Consider the following 20,891-nt stretch of genomic DNA (forward strand, 5'->3'; position numbering starts at 1 on the left):
TTTTCAAATAACATTCAAATAACCCCTCCAGGTGACCCCCGGTGGGCCTCCGGACGCCTTGGCGGAACCCAGCCGGTGACCCCCAGTGGGCCCCAGGGCACCCCAGAGGATCCCGCCCATTGACCCCTAGCGGGCCCCCAGGCGCCCTGGAGGACCCACCCCGGTGATCACAGCGGGCCCCCGGGTGCCCCGAAGGACCCACCCCGCTGACCACCAGTGGGACCACGGGTGCCCCGGAGGACCCACCCTGGTGACCCCCGGCGGGCCCCTGGGCAAACCGGTGGGCCCCCGCTGGTGACCTCTGGCGGGCCTCCCAGTGCCCCAGCAGACCCCCACCAGTGATCCCCAGTGGGTCCCCTAGCGCCCCGGCGGACCCCCACCTGTGACCCCCAGCGGGCCCCCAGGCGCCCCGGCGGACCCCCGCCGGTGACCCCCGGAGGCATCTGGGCGCCCTGGTGGACCTCCGCTAGTGACCCCCGGCGGGCCCCTGGACGCCCCAGCAGACCCCCCAGGTGACCCACGGTGGGCCACCAGGCGCCCTTGAGGACCCCCGCCGGTGACCCGGGCAGGCCCCCGGGCGCCCCAGCGGACGGCCCCCAGTGACATGCGTCGGGCCCCCAGGTGCTCTTGGCGGACACCAGCTGGTGACCCCCCGTGGGCTCCAGGGCACCCCGGACAACCCCCGCCAGTGACCCCCGGCAGGCCCTCCAGTGCCCCAGCAGACCCCCGCCGGTGATCCCCAGCGGGTCCCCTAGCGCCCTGGCGGACCCCCACCTGTGACCCCCGGCAGGCCCCAAGGTGCCCAGGTGGACCCCCGCCAGTGACCCCTGGCAGCGAAGGGATGAAAGACACGGACTCCTGATGGCTCTTGAATAGGAGACCTTTAATGCCATTTTTCACTACTACATATACTTTCCCTGTAGCCCCATGTGCTGTCCACGCGCCCGAAACTGTCATACAATTGGTTAGAGACCCTCAGGCTCATGCCTCGAGCCAGCCAGCAATTGGCCACTGCCCAAAGCTCATCTTTAACACTGTAGCCAATTTACTTTATCTCAACCTTGCTCAAGTTTTTGTTTCTACCGCTTATTTCCTCATTATCTCTAATTCAGGGACGTGTGAAACAGCACAAAGCCACCTGCAAATTCCTTTCTCACAATTCGTTGCAGCCCTGGGGCAATGGCAGTGACCCCATGAACTGGGTCTGCCTCCCAACCTGCCCAGCATGGCCCTGCAGAGTGCCCCCATGCCCCAGACACCACAGCCCCATCGCTCTGCAGAGCAGAACCACCAAAAAGGGAGTGTTTTGTAGGTGTGGTATTATGAGCTCAGTGGTGACTCAGAAACTCTAAGTCCAGCAGGAAGCGAATGGCTGTTAAACAGCCTGTGAGGTTACTTTGCTCTGAAGTACCCGACAGGTCATCCCTTGACTCCTGGCTGGGATCTGTGCCATTAGGCTCACATCTGCCAGTGTGCGTGGATCAGCAGAAGGCACTTGCTGTGCATGTAGTTTGTGAGATCAACTCTTCCTACGTATCTGGGAAGCCCCATAGGGGACCAGGTCTTGGATAGGGGTCGTCATGTGATGTCAGAGGTCAGAGGTGATGACTTTTGCCTAAAGTCATCCTTCAGGACTGCTTTCAGTTCTCTACAAAGAAGTGGCCACTGCCTCCACGATGCCCGAGGCAAACTGAAGCATGCATGAGGGCCTGGAAAAAGTTACCCTGGATCCATAGGACCCATTCTAGATCTAAAAGTTGGAGGCAGGAAGCACAGTTTTACGGTGGTGAAGAGCTGCTGGGCACATTGTGTGGGGTGCTCCTACAGGCATTTGTATCCTTTTCCAACATGCCTTAGGTGCCGCGTCTGTCTCAGAAATGGAGTACCCAACAGAGGTGAGACAGATACTCTGAGATCATGAAAGCCATCAGAAAACTGCCCCTAAGAAGATGACTGATATGGGGAGGTCAAGAGAACCCTGGACAAGAGAGATGTGAGATTTGTGGGTGGGGAATAGGAGCTTGGCCAGCAGAAATCAATGATTTCAGGGACGTTAGAAGGTTCAGGCAATGTTGATTCTGCTACAACGCTGACTTAAAACAGTCATGTAAAGCCCTTCCCCTATTTTAACCAGTGACATTAATCCTTAAACCTAAATACTACTCCACACCCTGACAGGAATCCACTGCTCTAATGCCTGACCTCAAAGTATCCTTTGAAGCCAAAACTCAGCCCATACACTCTTTCCCTTACATTTACACTCTTGCTCACCCTGATCCCTGCCCTTAACACTAGCATTAAAGTGCTCTATTTAACCCTAGACTTCTTACCAGATCTAAACAAACTCCTAAATCTCAAAGCTTGCCCATAACCTAACCATAGGCAGAACACCTAAGCAGAACACCAAACCCTTCCACTACAATTTTGCCTAAACTCTAACCCAGAAAGGTGAGCCCTAATACCTAATATCATGCATGAACACCTAACATCCAAAGCCCCTCTTCCTGTGCATTAACCTCCTCACCTTCAGCCTCTCACCTGACCCTTAACTTTAGGCGCTTGACCCCTTGGGGCAGGGAAGGAATCTTCAGGTTGCTGTGCAGTCACGTGGCATTCAAAGCTGAATGTTGGGGGGCCATGGATCTGATCAGCTTGTAGGCCACAAGGAGGAGATGGATGGGAATGCTCTGATGAGCTCAGCTCTGCCTCAGGATCTCCTGCACAAGCAGGAGGAATGTGACTGTGGAAGTGACTGTGAGGTCACTTCTGTCTCTGCAGTTGATAGGGAACCAGCAGGAATGTGTCACAGAAAGGGACTGTGAGGTCACTTCTGCCTGTAGGTGGCAGGTCACCATTGACTCCTACCTGGGATCTGTACTTTTTGGCTGACATCTGCCAGTGGCCCTCGCAGGCCAGCAGAAGGCACCTGCTTGGCATGCTGACTGTGGGATCCCCTCTGCCTACATACCCAGGACAACCCAGACAGAAAGAAGGCCTGGATATGGGTTGTCCTGTCCCTTCTGCTTGATCACATGACTGGACTGCAGGAGGCACAAGGCTTGAGTGTGTCTAGCCAAGAAGCTGCAAGACCAGCAGCAGGCCCATGGCTTTAAAAATGCTGGTGAGGTGACTTCTATCTTGTTGATTGACAGGCCGCAAGAAGGCTGATGTGTTGGGATGCCTACTTTAGGAGGCGTTTCCAACCCAATGGAGCTTTCTTTGGTTGTAGGAAAGAGCAGGAGAGAAAAAACTGCCACAAAATGAATCTTGGAAGGTTGGCACTGGCCATGAGGATGAAGAATATCCCTCAATGGGTTGTGCTGTGTTGCCAGAGGTCACCCAAAGAGTGTCTGTGAATACACCATGGCTCTGTGTTTTAAGGAAGAGTTCATGAGGGTTGACGAGACTGGGTGAAATGATGGAAATGCTGGGATGAGAGCAAGGTGGTGAACAGAGATGGGTGTCTGCAGACTTCAGGAAAATAGGGAAAAGAGTGTGACAGCATAGGAAAGTCTGCAGAGGAGAAGGAAGAGGGTGATGGCAAGAAGGGAAGACCCCAACAGCCCTGATGTTTTTGTCCGCTTGACTAGAGCTTATGAGGAGAGAAGATATACTCATTTCAATGAGGCCTCGTTGCTTCCTTACAACCCTGTGCGGAGGCTGGGAGGTATTGTTGGTAATAGAAGATGAAATATACAATATTGCTTAATATGTGTTACATTTGCGATGTACTGTTCTGGGGCTGCGCTTGGAAGATACAAAATATATGTGCAAGGATAGCATGAGAGAATGCACCGATTCATGATGAGGAGTAAGGAGGACTAAAAGAATGCTCAATTTGCAAGACATCTAGATAACTGGGGCCTCTCGGACTCCAAGAACTGGATCAAACCAGCCTTGTGGTTTGGACTGAGACCAAGGGCTAAGAGAGCATGCGTAAGAAGAAAAGGTTAAAAAGTTCAACTCTGAAGAAGACATCTTACTTCATCCCAACGACCACCCGGACGACCACCAGAGAATGATACGCAAGCGCAGAAGGACTGATAAGATAATTAGCATACGAAGCAGGGCAAGGCAGAGCTAGGAAATGAATATGCATAGCTGTGTTGTGAAACTTAATGCATATGTAATATTTTAGGAGATAAAAGAGAACTGAGTAAACAAATTGGACGAAGTTAGATTTGGGCAGGCATGCCCCTAACTTCCGGCGCCTAATAAAGCACCTTCATATAATCACTTTGTGGATTATGTGTCTTCATGAATGCTAACAGTATCATACCACTGTTCTTCTCATGGCGTCACACTGCCCACACAGACCCCAAAAAGAGCCCTGACCCAGACATGGGGTACAGGATCTCCCCTCCCAGTGGCTGGGGTCAGGCCTTGGCCCTTCTGCTTCACTAAAACCAACCAAGATTTTTCTAAGCACACTGCCTTTGCCTGTCTTGTAACCATGGCCTCCAATTATCTGCCCTAACAAGTCCCTGGGGAGGCTTTGTTAGTAACAGCCCTCAGCGAAGCCCATTAATACTCCAAGTCACTTCAACTTTTCCGTCTGACTTTACCTTCTCAAGCAGTTGCATCATTCTCCTCTCAGTACCTGATATTTCATAGCCTCAGCACCAAAATACACCATGGAACTCATTAAAATTTGGAAACTCCTAAGCAGTCATATCTCTCCTATAATTCTCATCAACTCTTCAAGACTTGTAGAGCTAATTGGAGAGCTTTCATGTTGTAGTTAAGGAGGAAGATTTCAAAGAACATCTAATAAAAATCTTTTCTCATTTTAAAGGAAAATTTTTGTTGCATTTCAGTTTGGAGCATTATTTTCCTATCAATATTGATTCAGGACTTCTCCTATGGAGATATGCACAGGGAGGAAAAGCAGACTCTTGAGGTCTGACACTGCATGGACAACCTTGTTGCTCACCACCCCAGCCCTGCCATTTCTCCCATTGGCCACCTGGCACTTTCATCACTTTTTCTTACATCAGAATTCTGCACCAAAGTCTGCAGCTGGATGTTACAGCTCCTTTGCACCAGCTCCCTCCTGCTTTCCTTAGAGACCTGGCTGCACACAGGCGCAGAAGTGTTTTTCATATTTCCAAACAAACAACAAGAAAACTTGGAGCAGTTTTCCAAAAAACAAAGCAAGCTCCTCATCTTGTCTGCCTCCAGTGAGGTTGACCTTCTTAAAAGGATGACTGTACAAGAAGTCTTTTATACTGATGGAAAGGAAATTATAAGTATTACAATAAGTATTAATCCATATGATATTAATTCAATGGTAATTGATGAGGAGCTTCCTAAGAACAAAATTAGACCAACTGCTGATATATGGGCAAGCTTGAACTCCTTGAAACTCAAAGCAACCACTGGGTCAGTGAGAGCGATCTGAGTGATCAAAGAGTAAGAGGAGGGCAAACCAGGAGAACAATGGGAAGTGCATAGGTCCAGACAGGCAGCTGGAAAGGGGACATTCAGCAGTGGGGTAGGGGAGGCCAGGAGAAGCAGCCCAAGTGTGGTGCTACTTGTGAGGACACGTTTGTGCCAGCCGCCTGAGTGGGCAGCAGCTGTGCGCAGGTGAGGGGAGGCCAGGAAGCGCATGCCAAGAGCGCTCCTGTCAGCAGAGACAAGGCCAGGGCCGAGGGCAAGGGGAGAGGCAGGCCCAGGGCAGGGGGCTGCAAGGGCCATGCTGAGCTCCCTGCCCCTGCAGCAGCCACACTGGCCCTCAGCAGATGTGCTGGCCGCACTGGGAGGTCCTGGCTTGCATCAGAGAGAAGCAAGGAGGGCGCTGGAGAGGGCCAGGGCGAGGCAGATGGCAGACCCCCATGCGAGGGCTGGCTGGGGGTCCCCTCTGCTGCAGCCACCGCATGCAGCATGGTAGGAGGAGGACAGACAGGGCTCATGGCCACGGTGCAGAGCCTGGCCCTGGACGCTCCATGACCGCCTTGCAGGTCCTGGCAGGCTGCGGTGAGGGGAAGAAATGCCCTGAGCCCCCTTTCTGCTCTGCCCAGGCCAGCAAGGGCCCAGAACAGCCTCCTCTCCCCTGCCCCTGCAGCTCTGGGCTCCCTCTGTGCAGCCCTGGGCTCCCTTCATGCAGCCCTGTCTCTGCAGCACCAAGCCCTGCTGGGAGCCCTCCCCTGCATGCTCCCACCTCTCCCTGACACTGCTGTTGCCCTCTGCTGGGCACTGCCCAGCCCAGCCCAGCCTAGCCCATGTCCACCTCTCCCCACCCTTCTGCCCTTGCCTAGTCAACCAGTCTTGGCCCTTTCTGCTTGTTCACTGAAGGCCTCTGAGACCTTTGCGCTGTGGCCTAGTTTTACTGTGAAGATCCACCCACTGCCCACCCAACGCAAGGCACATGGTGCCGCTAAACAACCCTTAGGATATCTTGGTGGTTCCTGATACCTCCTTGTTGCCAGCAGCCCTGGCACGTCAGACAGTGTCAGGAAGCTGCTTCTTGACCATTCAGGGCCTCCAGGGGCACTGGGAATCTGCCAGTGATGACTCAGTCCAGCCCTGACTCCCTCACCCAGCACCCTGTGCCCTCATGCCCCTCTGTCCAGGTGGCACCCAAGTGCAAGAGTGAAGCCTTGAGCCTGGCATTCCCTGAGTGTCGTCTGCACTCCAGTTTGGGAAGAAGATCCCTGAGCACTGAGCAACTTCACTTTTATTAAAAAGATGCCACAACAGAGGCCAGGTGTCATTTAGGAATAAACACATTTAGAGAAAGCCTCTGGGTCACACAGAGGATTGGTCATCTGGAAAAGAGGAATGAAAGCAAACATTTAACTGCAAATAGAATTTTAAAGAATGATATACCTAAAGGTCACAAATTGCCTGATATTAACTTGAGTAAAGCTAGAAAAGTGAGATATCCCATTTATTGCTAAGTAAATATTACCACTAGAATCAGTTTCTTCAGTCTGGCTGTCAGACCTGGTTCCTCGTGCTGTAGATGAGGGTGTTCAATGCTGGAGGCACCACTGAGTACAGAACTGCCATCACCATGTCCAAGGATGGGGAGGAGATGGAGGGGGGGGTTCAGGTAGGCAAACATGGCAGTGCTGACAAACAGGAAGACCATGGCCAGGTGAGGGAAGCACATGGAAAAGGCTTTGTGCCAGCCCTGCTCAGAGGGCATCCTCAGCACCACTCTGAAGACCTGCACATAGGACACCACAATGAAAACAAAACAACCCAAGACTAAAGAAACACTAAACACAAGTACCCCAACTTCCCTGAGGTAGGCATCTGAGCAGGAGAGCTTGAGGATCTGGGGGATTTCACAGAAGAACTGGTCCAGAGTATTGCCTTGGCAGAGGGGCAGAGAAAATGTCTTGGTCGTGTGCAGGACAGCACTGAGAAAGCCACTGCCCCAGGCAGCTGCTGCCATCTGGGCACAAGCTCTGGTGCCCAGGAGGCTCCCATAGTGCAGGGGCTTGCAGATGGCAATGTAGCGGTCGTAGGCCATGACGGTGAGGAGATAATACTCTGCTACAACCAAGAAGACAGAAAAGAAGACCTAAGCAACACACCCTTCATAGGAGATGGCCCTAGTGTCCCAGAGGGAATTGGCCATGGCTCTGGGGAGAGTGGTGGAGATGCAGCCCAGGTCGAGGAGGGTGAGGTTGAGGAGGAAGTACATGGGGGTGTGGAGGCGGTGGTCGCAGGCTACGGCGGTGAGGATGAGGCCGTTGCCCAGGAGGGCAGCCAGGTAGATGCCCAGGAAGAGCCCGAAGTGCAGGAGCTGCAGCTCCCGTGTATCTGTGAATGCCAGCAGGAGGAACTCACCCACAGAGCTACCATTGGGCATCTGCATCGTTCTTGGCATGGGGTTCTGTGCCAGGGGAAAAAGCAAACAAACAAACAAACAAAAAAAACACATTAATAAATCAGAAGACTTATATGAGAAAAACTTGTTCCATTTCTCAATTAATCCAACGTAACGATTGTCCTCTTTCAGGATTATAGTTGGCAGGTCACTTTCAGGAGTTCTGAATGACACTGCCTGAGGCTGTGCCTGTGAGTAGAGACTTCTGCTGTGAGCAATACATGAGGCAGTCCTGCCCAAGAACAAGAGGTTAAAAGGAAAATGGGGTAATCTCAGATTCAAGTCACCTGCTAATAAAGAGCTTTTCCATATAGTTTCTCACAATTCACCCATCTGCAGAGCAAGGCTATGGGGATTTTGTATGGGGATTTTGTATTTTTTGTCTAGCTGCCCACCACAATCCTGACGACTTTTTCTAAGGTAGAAATCCTGGGCATTTCTGCTGTACTCCAAGAGAAAACCTGTGGATCGTCAGAGGCAAAGGGACTGTCCCTTTAATGCAGAATGTTCTTTAGAGAGGCCAGCCAGTCTGTCCATCACAGGTGGTCACAGCAGCCCTGTGCTGGCATCCATTTGAGATGCAGGACAATTGCATTCAGAGGTTCATAGAGTCATAGAATCATAGAATATCCCAACCTTGAAGGGGCCCACAAGGATCCTCAAATCCCACCCCTGAATCTGTACACAACCACCCAAAAATCAGCCCATATTCCTGAGGGTGTTGTCGAAATATTTCTTAAACTCTAGCAGCCTCAGTGCTGTGACCACTTCCCTGTGGTGCCTGTTCCAGTGCCTGCAGAACCTGGACACTGCTGGGAGCAAAGGAATCCAGGCTCAAAGTGCACATCTCCAGACCCCTCACCCTATCGCCGTACTCCCCCTCCCCCAAGCACACCAAGGGCTCACTCCATGGGCATGTGAAACCCCCATCCCCAGCCAGCCTGGAAACAAGAACAGCAGCAGCACGGCCAGGTGGAGAAGCCAGGAGGAATGCCAGCGTGCTGCTGCCAGGGGAGGCAAGGCCAGGGAGGGACAGATGGACACTCAGCAGACCCTCCTGTGCTGCAGCTCTGCCTGCAGAGGAGGCAGCTCCTGCTGGGGACACCGGAACTTGAGGGCATAGGCTGTGCTGGTGGGAGAGGAGAGCAGGGGGTGTCCCAGGGAAGGCACCTGCCCTGCAGGGGATGGCAGGGAGGTGCCTGAGCCCTCCCTCGCACAGCATTTCTGGCAGAAATCTCACTGCCTGCCCATGTCCCTGCTGGGAGATGGCCCCCACGTCTCTTCCCTGTCCATGGCCAGCAGACCCCATCCCACAAGCTGTGTGCTCAGATTCACTCAGATTCCCCTCCACTGCAGGAATCTCAAAGCACAGAATTATAAAAAAAAAAAAAAGTATTTCCATTCAGATAAACCAAACCTCAGTCTTCCTCTGGAAATGCCCTTTTATAAATTCCATTCTCTAAGTCATCTTCTACACTTTGCTGGAGAAACAGAGAGACCGATCTTGACAGATGCTATCAGCCATTGGATGTGCCAGCTGGGGAAGACCCCATTGGCAACTGCATCTGCACTGCCCTGCTGCCAGACACTCACGGTGTCAAGAGTCTGCAGGTCTCTCCTGCCACATGCTGCCCTCTGTTGTTGCGCTCCTCACTGCCTCCAAGCCCTCTCTCCTTCTCTCCTCTCCCCGTGCCAGAGAGAGAGAAACAGGAACAAAAGAACGTAAAAGCTTTTGTGTTGAGGTAAAGACTGTTTAATAGGTCAGAAAACGAACAGAAAATAACAATAGTAATGATAATTATATAATTTATGATTAATAATAATAATAATAGTAATAATAATAAGATGTACAAAGAAAGTGATGCTCAAGGCAATTGCTCACCACCCACTGACCGATGCCCAGCCCATCCCCAAGCAGCTGTCTCCTGACTCTGGCCAGCCTGCGTCAGGATCTCCTCTGCAGGTCTCTTGACCTTACTTTGTTTACAACAAAACCATCTTTCAGAAGGATTTGAACTATTTTTTCCCCTTTCTCAAATACTTCTGCTGTGTTACCCCACTCAATGATGCCATCAATGTACTGAAGGTGTTCAGGAGCTTCCCCCTGGTCCAGAGCACTCTGTATCAGTCCATGGCAAAAGTCAGGGCTGTGTCTCCATCCCTGGGGCAGTCAATTCCAGGTGGACTGGACACCCCTGAAGTGAAAGCAAACTGTGGCCTTCACACTTCTGCCAAAGGGATGGAGAAAAATGCATTAGTGATATCCATTGTGGCATACCACTTGGTTGGAAGCCTCCAGTTCATGTTTAACGAAGTTCTAGCATGCCCGGCCCAGCAGCACTCAGCAGTGTTGTGACTTCATTCAGGCCACAAAAGTCCACCGTTAGCTTCCTCTCGGCATTAGACTTCCACAATGGGCATATGGGACTATTAAAATGTGAGCGAGTCTTGCTGATCACTCCTTGGCTCTCCAGTCAATGAACCAACTCATGCATAGGAATCAGGGAGTCTCTGTTAGTGCAATGCTGCCTCAGGTGCACTGTTGTGGTAGTGATTGGCGCTGCTGTTCATTGGCCATCAGCACCCCCACAGCAGAAAGGTCCTGTGAGAGAGTGGGCAAGATAGACAACTGTTTACTGTCCTCCGTCTCCAAGGCAGCTATGCCAAAGCCCACCAGGAAACTTTTGGGTCTTTGAAGTACCTTTTCCTGAAGCCAAGATTTCAAGGAGCCTCCAGGCCAGTCTCGATGGAGTACTTTTGCCACTCTTTCCCATTAGACTCACTTCAGCCTCCAATACAGTTAACTGCTGGGATCCCTCTGTCATTCCAGAAATACAGATGGGTTCTGGCCCTTCATAGCTTGATTGCATTACAGTACACTCTGCACCGGCGTCCACTAGAGCCTTATAACTTTGATGGGTCTGATGTGCCAGGCCAATAATCCTCAAAGTCCAATACACAACGATTGTCCCCTTCCTCCCTCTGGATGGAGGGTGGGCCCCTCTAGTCCTGCTCATAGTATTCACTACTCTGTTTGGAGGACTGCCTGATAGAAACTGGAGCAGCAATTTTCTCAGAAGATCCCCTTTTTGCCGATGTTTTTCCTTGTGCTTCATGTATCCATGCCTTTAGGATGGAGGTAGATTTTTGCATCCCATTTTCTCATGGCCTCTCCATGGTCACACAGTTAAAACCACAGGGTTGCACGTGGTGTATAACCACTGTATCACTTTTCTTGAGCAGAAGGACACTTACGCCTGACAGCTGAGGTATTGGTTCGTGCAGCTGGGGAGGAAGATGTATTCTCTTGTAGTTGTTGGACCTATTTGGACAGTTTCTCCATATATGAGATGCGGGTCCATAGGGAAGAAGAGACACTTTCTCCATACTGCCAGAGTTGGCTAGCCAATTCATCCACTGCGGGTTCCTCTTGGTCTGTCCAGCTCATTTCAGCCAATGAGTTGGCATATGATGATGGTGCACCCTGTACAAACTTCTGCCACATGGGTCGTGTGCACTTGACTTCATCTGGATCTTTGGATAGCTGTTCGTTGTCTAGGTTACTATAAATCACCTCCAACATGGCTAATTCCCTCAGGTACCGGATAACCCTCTGCATGTTGGTCCACCTTCCTGGTTGACATACAAGACCTTTCTTGAAGGGATACCTTTCCTTCATGCCTAACAGGAGTAAGTTCCTTGTGCCCTTTCCCAATGGCTGTGTCAATCATCCCTTCCATATGGGGGGATCCCAGCTGCTTGTCTTCCCTGCCCTCTAATTCCAGGCTATTGGCCCCTTTCTCCTCACACTGGAGCAGCCAGGTGACAATGTGCTTGCCTAGATGATGGCTGAAATCTTTTCCCATATCTCGTAGCTTACACTGGGATAGGGATCACATGGTTTCTGATGCTTATCTCTCTTCTTCTTTGTCCTCCTGCTTACAAGATGGCCTAACTTTGGAGAAACCTGCCTCATCTTCTTCTTCTTCCTTTCTTGTCTGGATAGGAGTTTCTTTCGTTTCTGAAGAAAAACTGACTTTCACATCCATTGTTTTCACTTGCATAAAGAGGCAACTGATACTGGCACAGGATGGTTCTCTGGCCCAGCCATGGGGCCCATTGCAGGGGTTGGAGTGGCTGCAGGGCCCATCACAGGAGTTGTTCTGGCTGCAGGGCCTTTCAGAGGAGTTGGAGTGGCTGCAGGGCCTATTGCAGGTTTTGGAGTGGCTATAGAGCCTGTCACAGGTGTCAGTTTAACTTTGGGCCCATCTCAGGATCTGGAGTGCCTGCAGGGCCTGTTCCAGTATTTGGAGTGGCTTTGGACAGGCTATGGGCCTGTTGTTCTGGCTGCAGGGCCTTTCAATGGGAGTTGGAGCAGCTGCTGTTCTTCAACCTTCAACAGCCCCACAACAGAAGGGCCCTGTGAGAGACCTGGCAAAGTATACAACACTTTAATGTCCTCTGTCTCCAAGGCAGCTGTGCCAAAAGCCCACCGGTACCCTTTTGGATCTTTGAAGTACCACCTCATGGGGAAGTCTATGCCAAGGTTGCATGGAGCCTCAGGGCCAGCATTCTTCTTACTCCTTTCTTGTCTGGGAAAGAGTTCTATTCTAAGGAGCCCAATTTTCATATCCATTGATTTTTCTCGCATGTAGGGGCAACCGATACTGGCACAGGTTGGTTCTCTGGCCAGCTATGGGGACCATCACAATGGCTGTAGTGGCTGCAGGGCATTTACAAGGATCTGGAATGGCTGCAGGGCCTGTCACAGGGTTTGGAGTGGCATTGATTAGAGCTCGGTAAGCATAGGCTAAGTCCTAGCGTGTTGCAGTGATTTGTGTGTCTAGAATTGCCAGGCTGATGACACCCCTTTTTCTAGTATTTCACCAGTTTTTTAGGACTCTGCACTTGCTCAGGGGTGAAGTTCCAAAGCACTGGAGGTGCCCACTGCTCTAGGTGCCTGCCCATATCCTCCCACACTCCCTGCCACTCCTAACTCTTCTGCCTCTGGACCGATATCTTATTGTCATGCTTAAGTAGTTGTTTAACCTTAAAGTAAAGCTGAAACACATTTAGGAGACATAACAATAGGACCATCCCAAGGATATTCAAAGCTTTTCAGAGCTATTGTAACTAGCCTCCAGGAGAAGGGGAACGTTAAGCAGAAAGGGAGAGCAAAGAAGTGAGGAAAAGTATCCCTCCCTTGTTTCCCCCATGGATTGTTCCCTGAGGAGAAAAGGTACAGAGTGTAATTCTTAATAGTTTCTGAGTGATGGTTCCTGAGGTATGGAGGTGATGGCAATGCTCAGTACAAATAACAGATTTGTCACATGATCAGTAATTGTATAGAACCATAAGCCAGTGTTATACAACATAGCAAAATAACTTTAAACCAGCCTCAGAAATGATAAACAGCACAATGGGAACACATACAGTAAACAATGTGCTATACAACACATTTCTGAAAACAAGCACAACAGACCTGAGATCCAAAACGCTGACATTGTGATCAGCAACTATTAAACTGGTCTAATGCTTATAACAATTTAATTTTAGCACTCTGTGGTAAGATCTGTCATTATCTCAACCCTTCATGCCCCACACTGGGTGCCAAAAAGACTGCTGTGGTTTAACGCGCCAATTCAAGTACATGGAATTATTCGAACGAGTCCAGAGGAGGGCGACAAAGATGGTCAAGGGGCTGGAGCATGTCTGCTATGAAGGCATGCTGAGAGAACTGGTACTATTCAGCCTGGAGAAAACAACGCACTGGAGAAACCTTAGAGCAACCTTACAGTACTTAAAGAAAACCTACTTCTACTTAAAGTACTTAAAGAATACCTACAGGAAAGCTGGGGAGACAGTCTTTGTCAGGGAGTGTAGTGATAGGACAAGGAGTAATGACTTTAAACTAAAAGAGGGTAGGTTTGAATTAGATATATGGAAGAAATTCTTTATTCTGAGGATGGTGAGGCAGTGGAACAGGCTGCCTGGAAAAGCTGTGAATGTCCCATCCCTGGAAGTGTTCAAGGACAGGTTGGAATGATTTTTGAGCAACCAGGTCTAGTAACAGGTATCCCTGCCCACCGCAGGGTGGTTGGAATAAGACGATCTTGAAGGTCCCTTCCAACCCAAACCATTCTATGATTCCATGATCCCATGATTTTGTGATTATCTATGACACTGCCGTCATTGTCCATGATGATGGAAGCCCCTTGATCAAGGGGCTGGAGCAACCTCCCATTAAAAAAGACTGAGAGAGATGGGGCAGTTCAGCCTGGAGAAGAGAAGGCTCCGGGGTGACTTCTTTGTGGCGTTTCAGTATTTAAAGGGGGGTTATAAAAAAGATGAAGAGTGACTCTTTGCTGAATTAGATAATGACAGGACAAGGGGGAATGTTTTTAAGCTAAAACAGGAGAGATTTAGATTAGAGGTTAGGAGGAAATTCTTCTCTCAGAGGGAGGTGAGGCAGTGGAACAGGTTGCTATGATTCTATGGTCTTAGAAACTATACCTCAAGCATGACTCCCATCCCATCAACCTTCCTGTGGTCTGTCACCTGACCAGAACAAAAGGTACCTCACCATCATCTTCAATGCCATGTGCATGCTTCTGGCCTTTACGGTCCCTATCTGTGCCACATTCCTCCTGCTGGTTTGTCAGCGCCAGAGACAGAAGTGACCTCCCAGCCTCCTTCACAGCCATGTGCCTCCTGCAGGCCCAGCAGATCCCGAGGCACACCTGACCTCATCACAGCATTCCCAGCCATGTCCTCCTTGTGGCCTCTGATCTGATCAAATACCTGTCACCTCACATGCCTCTTCCAATGCCACGCACTGCTGAAAGACCCCACAGTCCCTGCCCCGTCCCAAGGGGACAAACAGGTTAAGTTAGGGATAGGAGTGGGGTTAAAGCTGAGATGTGTTGTGTGCATGCTGGAGGGCTTTGGGAGTTAGGTGTTCAGGTTAATGTTTAGGGATTAGAGATCACATTCCAGGGTTAAGGGAATGGCAAGGGCATCGAGGGAGGGACTTGTGTTCTGCTCAAGGATCCTGCTCAAGGTTTAGGTTAAGGGCAAGCTTTGATAGATATAGTTTAGGTCTGGGTTGAGGGCTAGTGTTAAGGCTGGCATTTTACTCCTTGGTTAGGCTTAATCATCCTTCTGCTTGCCCTTCTAGTAGCAAATGAGTTTAATATCTGCCTTTTCCAAGTCCCGAAGCACGTCTTTGATCAATCTGTCATTTACAAGGTCTTTGAGATAGATCTTATGACAATGTCAGCAGTTCCACCAACATCTCTTTCACCCTTCCCACACCACCACTAAGCAACCTGAGCATTGACCAGGGGGTGATGAAAGTTTGGGAAAGGGCTTGGTTAACATCTGTGAGGAGGGCTGTTATGGGCTTCACACTGACAGTGATGGCAGTATCATAGAAACAGTGATACTTGTGAGGACAGAAGAGCAGACAGAAGACATAGGACCTTGGGCCTGCCAACACAGAACACACACACATGAAAACTGCATGAGACGGAAGAGGAAGATTGGATCCAATATACAGATTGTGAAAGCAAAGACCATGAGTATCACTGTGGCACTGCAGGACAGCTCCAGCAGTGGCACAAAATCATAGAAGGGATTCACAACACTGGGGCCACAGAACTGTAGCTGGGAGGAGGAGAAATAATTACTGTACATGAGAGAAATTCCCCTAATTCAGGTACAGCTGCCTTCTGGAGTCAGATCTTCCACTTCTCGAGCCTTGCAGAGAACAGGGATGGCATACAGCCCGGGACTGATTGTAGGACATGGCCCCCAGCAGGAAGCACTCCCAGAAGGTACAGCTGACAGTGCTCCCACCTCTGTGAGCAAAGGGGGTGCTGTCCCCAGTCAGGAAGCTGGCCAGCATCCAGTGCAGGGTGGTGGAGCTGTACAAGGTCTGCAAGGAGGATAAATCCCCAAGGAAGAAGGACACGAGCATCTGCAGGTGTTTGGTGGCAGGCACCATCACAATGATGAGGGTGTTCCACATCCCAGTCACCGTGCTGGTCATGCAAGACAGGAGGAAGAGATGTGTCTGAGGGTTGAGGACCTTCCATATTCAGAGTAGGGGAAACTCAACCAATGATGTCATATTGTCCCATTCCCCTTTCTTCATGGAAACCATTTGTTTCTTTCTCAGTTCTTAAATGGTGAAGAAAGTTCAGAGAAGTGAAATGCTCCCTGCCTGTCATGGTTGAGGTGTCCTGCAATGCAGGAGGAACAAAATAGGGGTTAAGGAATCATTTGTATTCATGTTTGAAAACCACAGTCTAACAGCACAAATCACACTTATGAAATCAGTCCCTGACATCTACAGAGAGAAGAGGTTGGTGATGACTTCAGTCTGCTTCAAACACCACACCCCAGGAGAGACCCTGCTGCCTTCGGGAGCTGTCAGCCCTGAGGCCTTGGGGACACCTCGAGGGAGCCCAATGGCACAGAGCAAGCGATGCCATGGTTGGGTGCTGTGCTGCTGAGCTGGGCCGGGCTCCTGGACCCAAGGGGAGCTCCTGGCAAGTGGGCAGCACTGCAGAGAGACAGCTCTGCCCAGGAGCAGCTCCTCTGCACAGCGCAGCAGGGCTGGGGGCTCTGACCGCAGGTGGCACGGGGGGCAGGAGAGAAGGAGGGAGGGCTTGGAGGCAGTGAGGAGCGCAACAACAGAGGGCAGCATGTGGCAGGAGAGATCTGCAGACTCTTGACACCGTGAGTCTCTGGCAGCAGGGCGATGCAGGTGCAGTTGCCAAAGGGTCTTCCCCAGCTGGCACATCCAATGGCTGATATCACTTGTCTGGATGGTTCACTCTGTTTCTCCAGCAAAGTGTAGAAGATGCTTTAGAGAATGTCATTTAGAATTGGATTTTTCAAGAGGAAGACCAAGGCAGTGGCTACCTAAAAGGGTAAGGCTTTTTCTGCAGTCTGTGCTTTCAGATTCCTGCAGTGGAAGGGAGTCAGGTTTCATGGCAATGGATTGTCAGGATTGTACAGCAGACTGAGACGCCTAGAGCATTGCATTGAGAAATCAATGTCAGTGGTGAAATTTGTGAAGTCCTTTTCCACACATCAGCCCACGGACTGCACCAACATCATATTTGTGGTTCCCTCGGGTTTTATCTAAGCTGATCTTTAGGAGCTGCAAACCCTCTGTGATGCCCAGTGCCCTGTCTTTGGGAGGTATCTGTGGGCCAGAGCAGAGCACAAAGCATTTGCAATGAGCATGAGCTGCCTCCTCTGCAGCCAAAGCTGCAGCAGAGGAGGGTCTGCTGAGTGTCCATCTGTCCCTCCCTGGCCTTGCCTCCCCTGGCAGCAGCACGCTGGCATTCCTCCTGGCTTCTCCACCTGGCCATGCTGCTGCTGGTCTTGTCCCAAGGACTTGTCCCAAGTCCTGCACTTGTCCCAAGTCCTGCACTTGTCCCAAGGACTTGTCCCAAGTCCTGCACCTGGGAAGGAACAATAGGACGTATCAGTACAGGCTGGGGGATGACCTGCTGGAAAGGAGCTCTGAGGAGAAGGACCTGGGGGTCCTGGTGGATGACAGGTTGACCATGAGCCAGCAGTGTGCCCTGGTGGCCAAGAGGGCCAATGGGATCCTGGCGTGCATTAAAAGGAGCGTGGCCAGCAGGTCAAGGGAGGTGATCCTCCCCCTCTACTCTGCCCTAGTCAGGCTTCACCTGGAGTACTGTGTCCAGTTCTGGGCTCCCCGGTACAAAAAAGACAGGGATCTTCTGGAAAGAGTCCAGCGGAGGGCCACAAAGATGGTACGGGGCCTGGAGCATCTTCCCTATGAGGAAAGGCTGAGAGACCTGGGTGTGTTCAGCCTGGAGAAAAGAAGACTGAGGGGGGATCTCATCAACGTGTATAAATACCTGAGGTGTGGGAGACAGAGGGATTTGGCCAACCTCTTTTCAGTGGTTTGTGGGGACAGGACAAGGGGCAAATAGCCAAAAAATTGAGCACAGGAAGTTCCGCACCAACATGCAGAAGAGCTTCTTCATGGTGAGGGTGATGGAGCACTGGAACAGGCTGCCCAGAGTGGTTGTTGTGTTTCCTTCTCTGGAGATATTCAAGGCCCGTCTGGACGCCTACCTGGGCAACCTGCTCTAGGGAACCTGCTTTGGCAGGGGGGGTTGGACCCGATGATTTCTTGAGGTCCCTTCCATCCCCTACAATTCTGTGATTCTCTGATTCTGGCTGGGGATGGGGTTTCATATGCACATGAAGAGAGCCCTCGGTGTGCTTGGGGAACGGCAAATACAGGGACAAGGTGAGGGGTCTGGAGATGTGCACTTTGAGCCTGGATTCAGCAGTGCCCTGGTTCTTTTCAGGTGAACATGTGAGTGTAATTATCCTGCAGCTCATAGGCATGTCAGCAGAAGAGACCAGCCTTTACGGACAGACTGGCTGTCCCCTCTGAAGTACACCCTGAACTAAAGGGACAGTCCCTTTGCCTCTGATGATCCACAAGATTTCACTTTGGACTGCAGCAGAAATGCCCAGGATTTATGCCTTAGAGACACTCCTCAGGTGTGGTGGGGCAGCTAGAACATAATATGGAAAATATAAATCCACCTATGTTGCTGTAGGTTAGGACTGACTCCTGCATTGCCCATAGCAGAGTCACCTGCCCCAGGGAGGCCCTCAGGCAGCATCATTGATATGGCATGAAAGGGACCTGCCAAATGTCTGCAGATATTTGCAAAGGGGGGCTTAAAAGAGAAATGGACATTGTTTCTCTCACATAACTCTGTGGTAAATGGTCCTCCTCTGCCTTGGGCAGGACCCCATGGCCAGAACCTGTAAATGGCCAACAGCAGCTCTGTGAGTGAGTTCCTCCTGCTGGCATTAGCAGACACACGGGAGCTGCAGCTCCTGCATTTCGGGCTCTTCCTGGGCATCTACCTGGCTGCCCTCCTGGGCAACGGCCTCATCCTCACCGCCGTAGTCTGCGACCACCGCCTCCACACCCCCATGTACTTCTTCCTCCTCAACCTCGCCCTCCTCGACCTCGGATCCATCTCCACCACTCTGCCCAAAGCCATGGCCAATTCCCTCTGGGACAACAGGGCCATCTCCTATGAAGGGTGTGCAGCTCAAGTCCTTTTTTTCGTCTTCTTTTTTGATGCAGAATATTCCCTCCTCACCATCATGGCCTATGACCGCTACATTGCCATCTGCAAGCCCCTGCACTATGGGAGCCTCCTGGGCACCAGAGCTTGTGCCAAGATGACAACAGCTGCCTGGGGCAGTGGCTTTCTCAATGCTGTCCTGCACACGGCCAATACATTTTCTCTGCCCCTCTGCCAAGGCAATGAAGTGGACCAGTTCTTCTGTGAAATCCCCCAGATCCTCAAGCTCTCCTGCTCAGATACCTACCTCAGGGAAACTGGGGTTCTTCTGGTTACTGCCTGTTTAGGTGTTGGCTGCTTTATTTTCATTGTGGTGTCCTACATGCAGATCTTCAGGACTGTGCTGAGGATCCCCTCTGAGCAGGGCTGGCACAAAGCCTTTTCCACGTGCCTCCCTCACTTGGCTGTAGTCTCCCTGATGGTCAGTACTGTCTTGTTTGCCTACCTGAAGCCCCCCTCCATCTCTTCTGCATCCATAGACCTGGTGGTGTCAGTTCTCTATTCAGTGGTACCTCCAGCACTGAATCCCCTCATCTACAGCATGAGAAACAAGGACCTCAAGTATGGAGTGAAGAAACTGTTTCTATACATGCTTCTTAAGCATCATTAATGTGTTTATAATATCTAATCATAATTATGTGAAATTATTGTGATTCATATCATTTCTTTTTCATCATTATTTCAGTAATGTTATTCTTAGCATCCTGCCTCTTAAGTAGTTTATTTACTTTGACCAAATCATCTAATCCACCTGTAGTACCAGTCTTCCAGTGTAAATAAAGACAATAAAGAAGCCATCAGAAATTCATTGGTCTCAGTATCCCTCTCTTCCCGCCTCCTCTGGAGCTGGGGGAGCAGCCCCAGCACACAGGAGAGGCTCAGGGCCAAGAGCCCAGCTGCCACATGGAGGAGCAGCCCCGGTGGCCCTCAGGGCTGCCCCTCACTGCCTGCTGGGCTCTGCCTCTCTGCTGCCTTTGGGTCGGGGCTGCTGCTTCCCCGGAGCCATGGCCATGGCCAGCAGCAGGACGTGGCCTTTTCACTGCTGCTCTCTTTTGTTTCCACATATTCTCTTGTGCCCTCACATTTGACTAGGACTTTGGATCTCATTTATCTTGCTGACAGCCTTGTTGTCTGTACAGGGGCATCTCTTTCTTTGCACAGCTCTTCCAAAGCTGGTGTTAGGAATAAACCCAAGGAAATGCTGCATGAACAGGCCTCTTGCTTTTCCGGGCTTCAGCGTGGACCAGAATTTCAGAGTGATCAGTTTAGTGCTGGACTGGGAGCTCCCTTCTTGGGTTGCCCATCGTCAGCAAACAATAACTGGCCTTGACTGGCCTGAGAGTGTCCTGCAATTGCTGGGTCTTATGGCAAATGGCATCCTGGAGAGGAATCTGGAGCTGCTCTGTGCCTGGACCAAGCCTCTTGTGCTGGCCTGGGGAGTGGGGCCGGCCCTGAGGGGCACAGGCACTCTGTGCTGGGGATCTCCCAGGCAAGAGACCAGGGCTCCTGCAGCTTCACGGACCTCCATTTCCTGAGCTGTGGCTGGCCCCAGCATTGGGGGCTGCTGGGTACGCCCAGCGCCACCTTCATCCCAGCAGCTGCGGTGCCTTGCATGGGGCTGGGGCTGTGGTGGCCGTGCCCAGAGCCCTGCAGCAGCCTGCGATAGGCACTGTCCTGGGGCCAGCCCAGCCTGGGCTGCTGGGCTGGGCTGGGCTGGGGAGAGGGCAGGGAGGTGGGGAGAGGATGGCAGGGGCTGGGCTGGGCTGGGCAGTGCCCGGAACAGGGCAACAACAGCGTCAGGGAGCGGTGGGAGCATGCGGGGGAGGGCTCCCAGCAGGGCTTGGTGCTGCAGAGCCAGGGCTGGGGAAGGGAGCCCAGAGCTGCAGGGG

General features: G+C 51.3%; 1 protein-coding gene and 1 pseudogene across 1 annotated transcript; one reads left to right on the forward strand and one right to left on the reverse strand.

Moving 5' to 3' along the window:
• Nucleotides 1-6,939: 6,939 nt before the first annotated feature.
• LOC121063073 lies at nucleotides 6,940-7,828 on the reverse strand (annotated as a pseudogene).
• A 10,848-nt stretch (nucleotides 7,829-18,676) lies between these two features.
• LOC121063074 (olfactory receptor 14C36-like) lies at nucleotides 18,677-19,612 on the forward strand. Its single transcript, XM_040543408.1, has one exon. The coding sequence runs from the start codon at nucleotides 18,677-18,679 to the stop codon at nucleotides 19,610-19,612; it is 936 nt and encodes a 311-aa protein (XP_040399342.1).
• The last annotated feature ends 1,279 nt before the right edge of the window (nucleotides 19,613-20,891 follow it).

The sequence above is a fragment of the Cygnus olor genome, unplaced genomic scaffold (genome assembly GCF_009769625.2).
Source record: "Cygnus olor isolate bCygOlo1 unplaced genomic scaffold, bCygOlo1.pri.v2 S101, whole genome shotgun sequence".
Lineage (NCBI taxonomy): Eukaryota > Metazoa > Chordata > Aves > Anseriformes > Anatidae > Cygnus > Cygnus olor.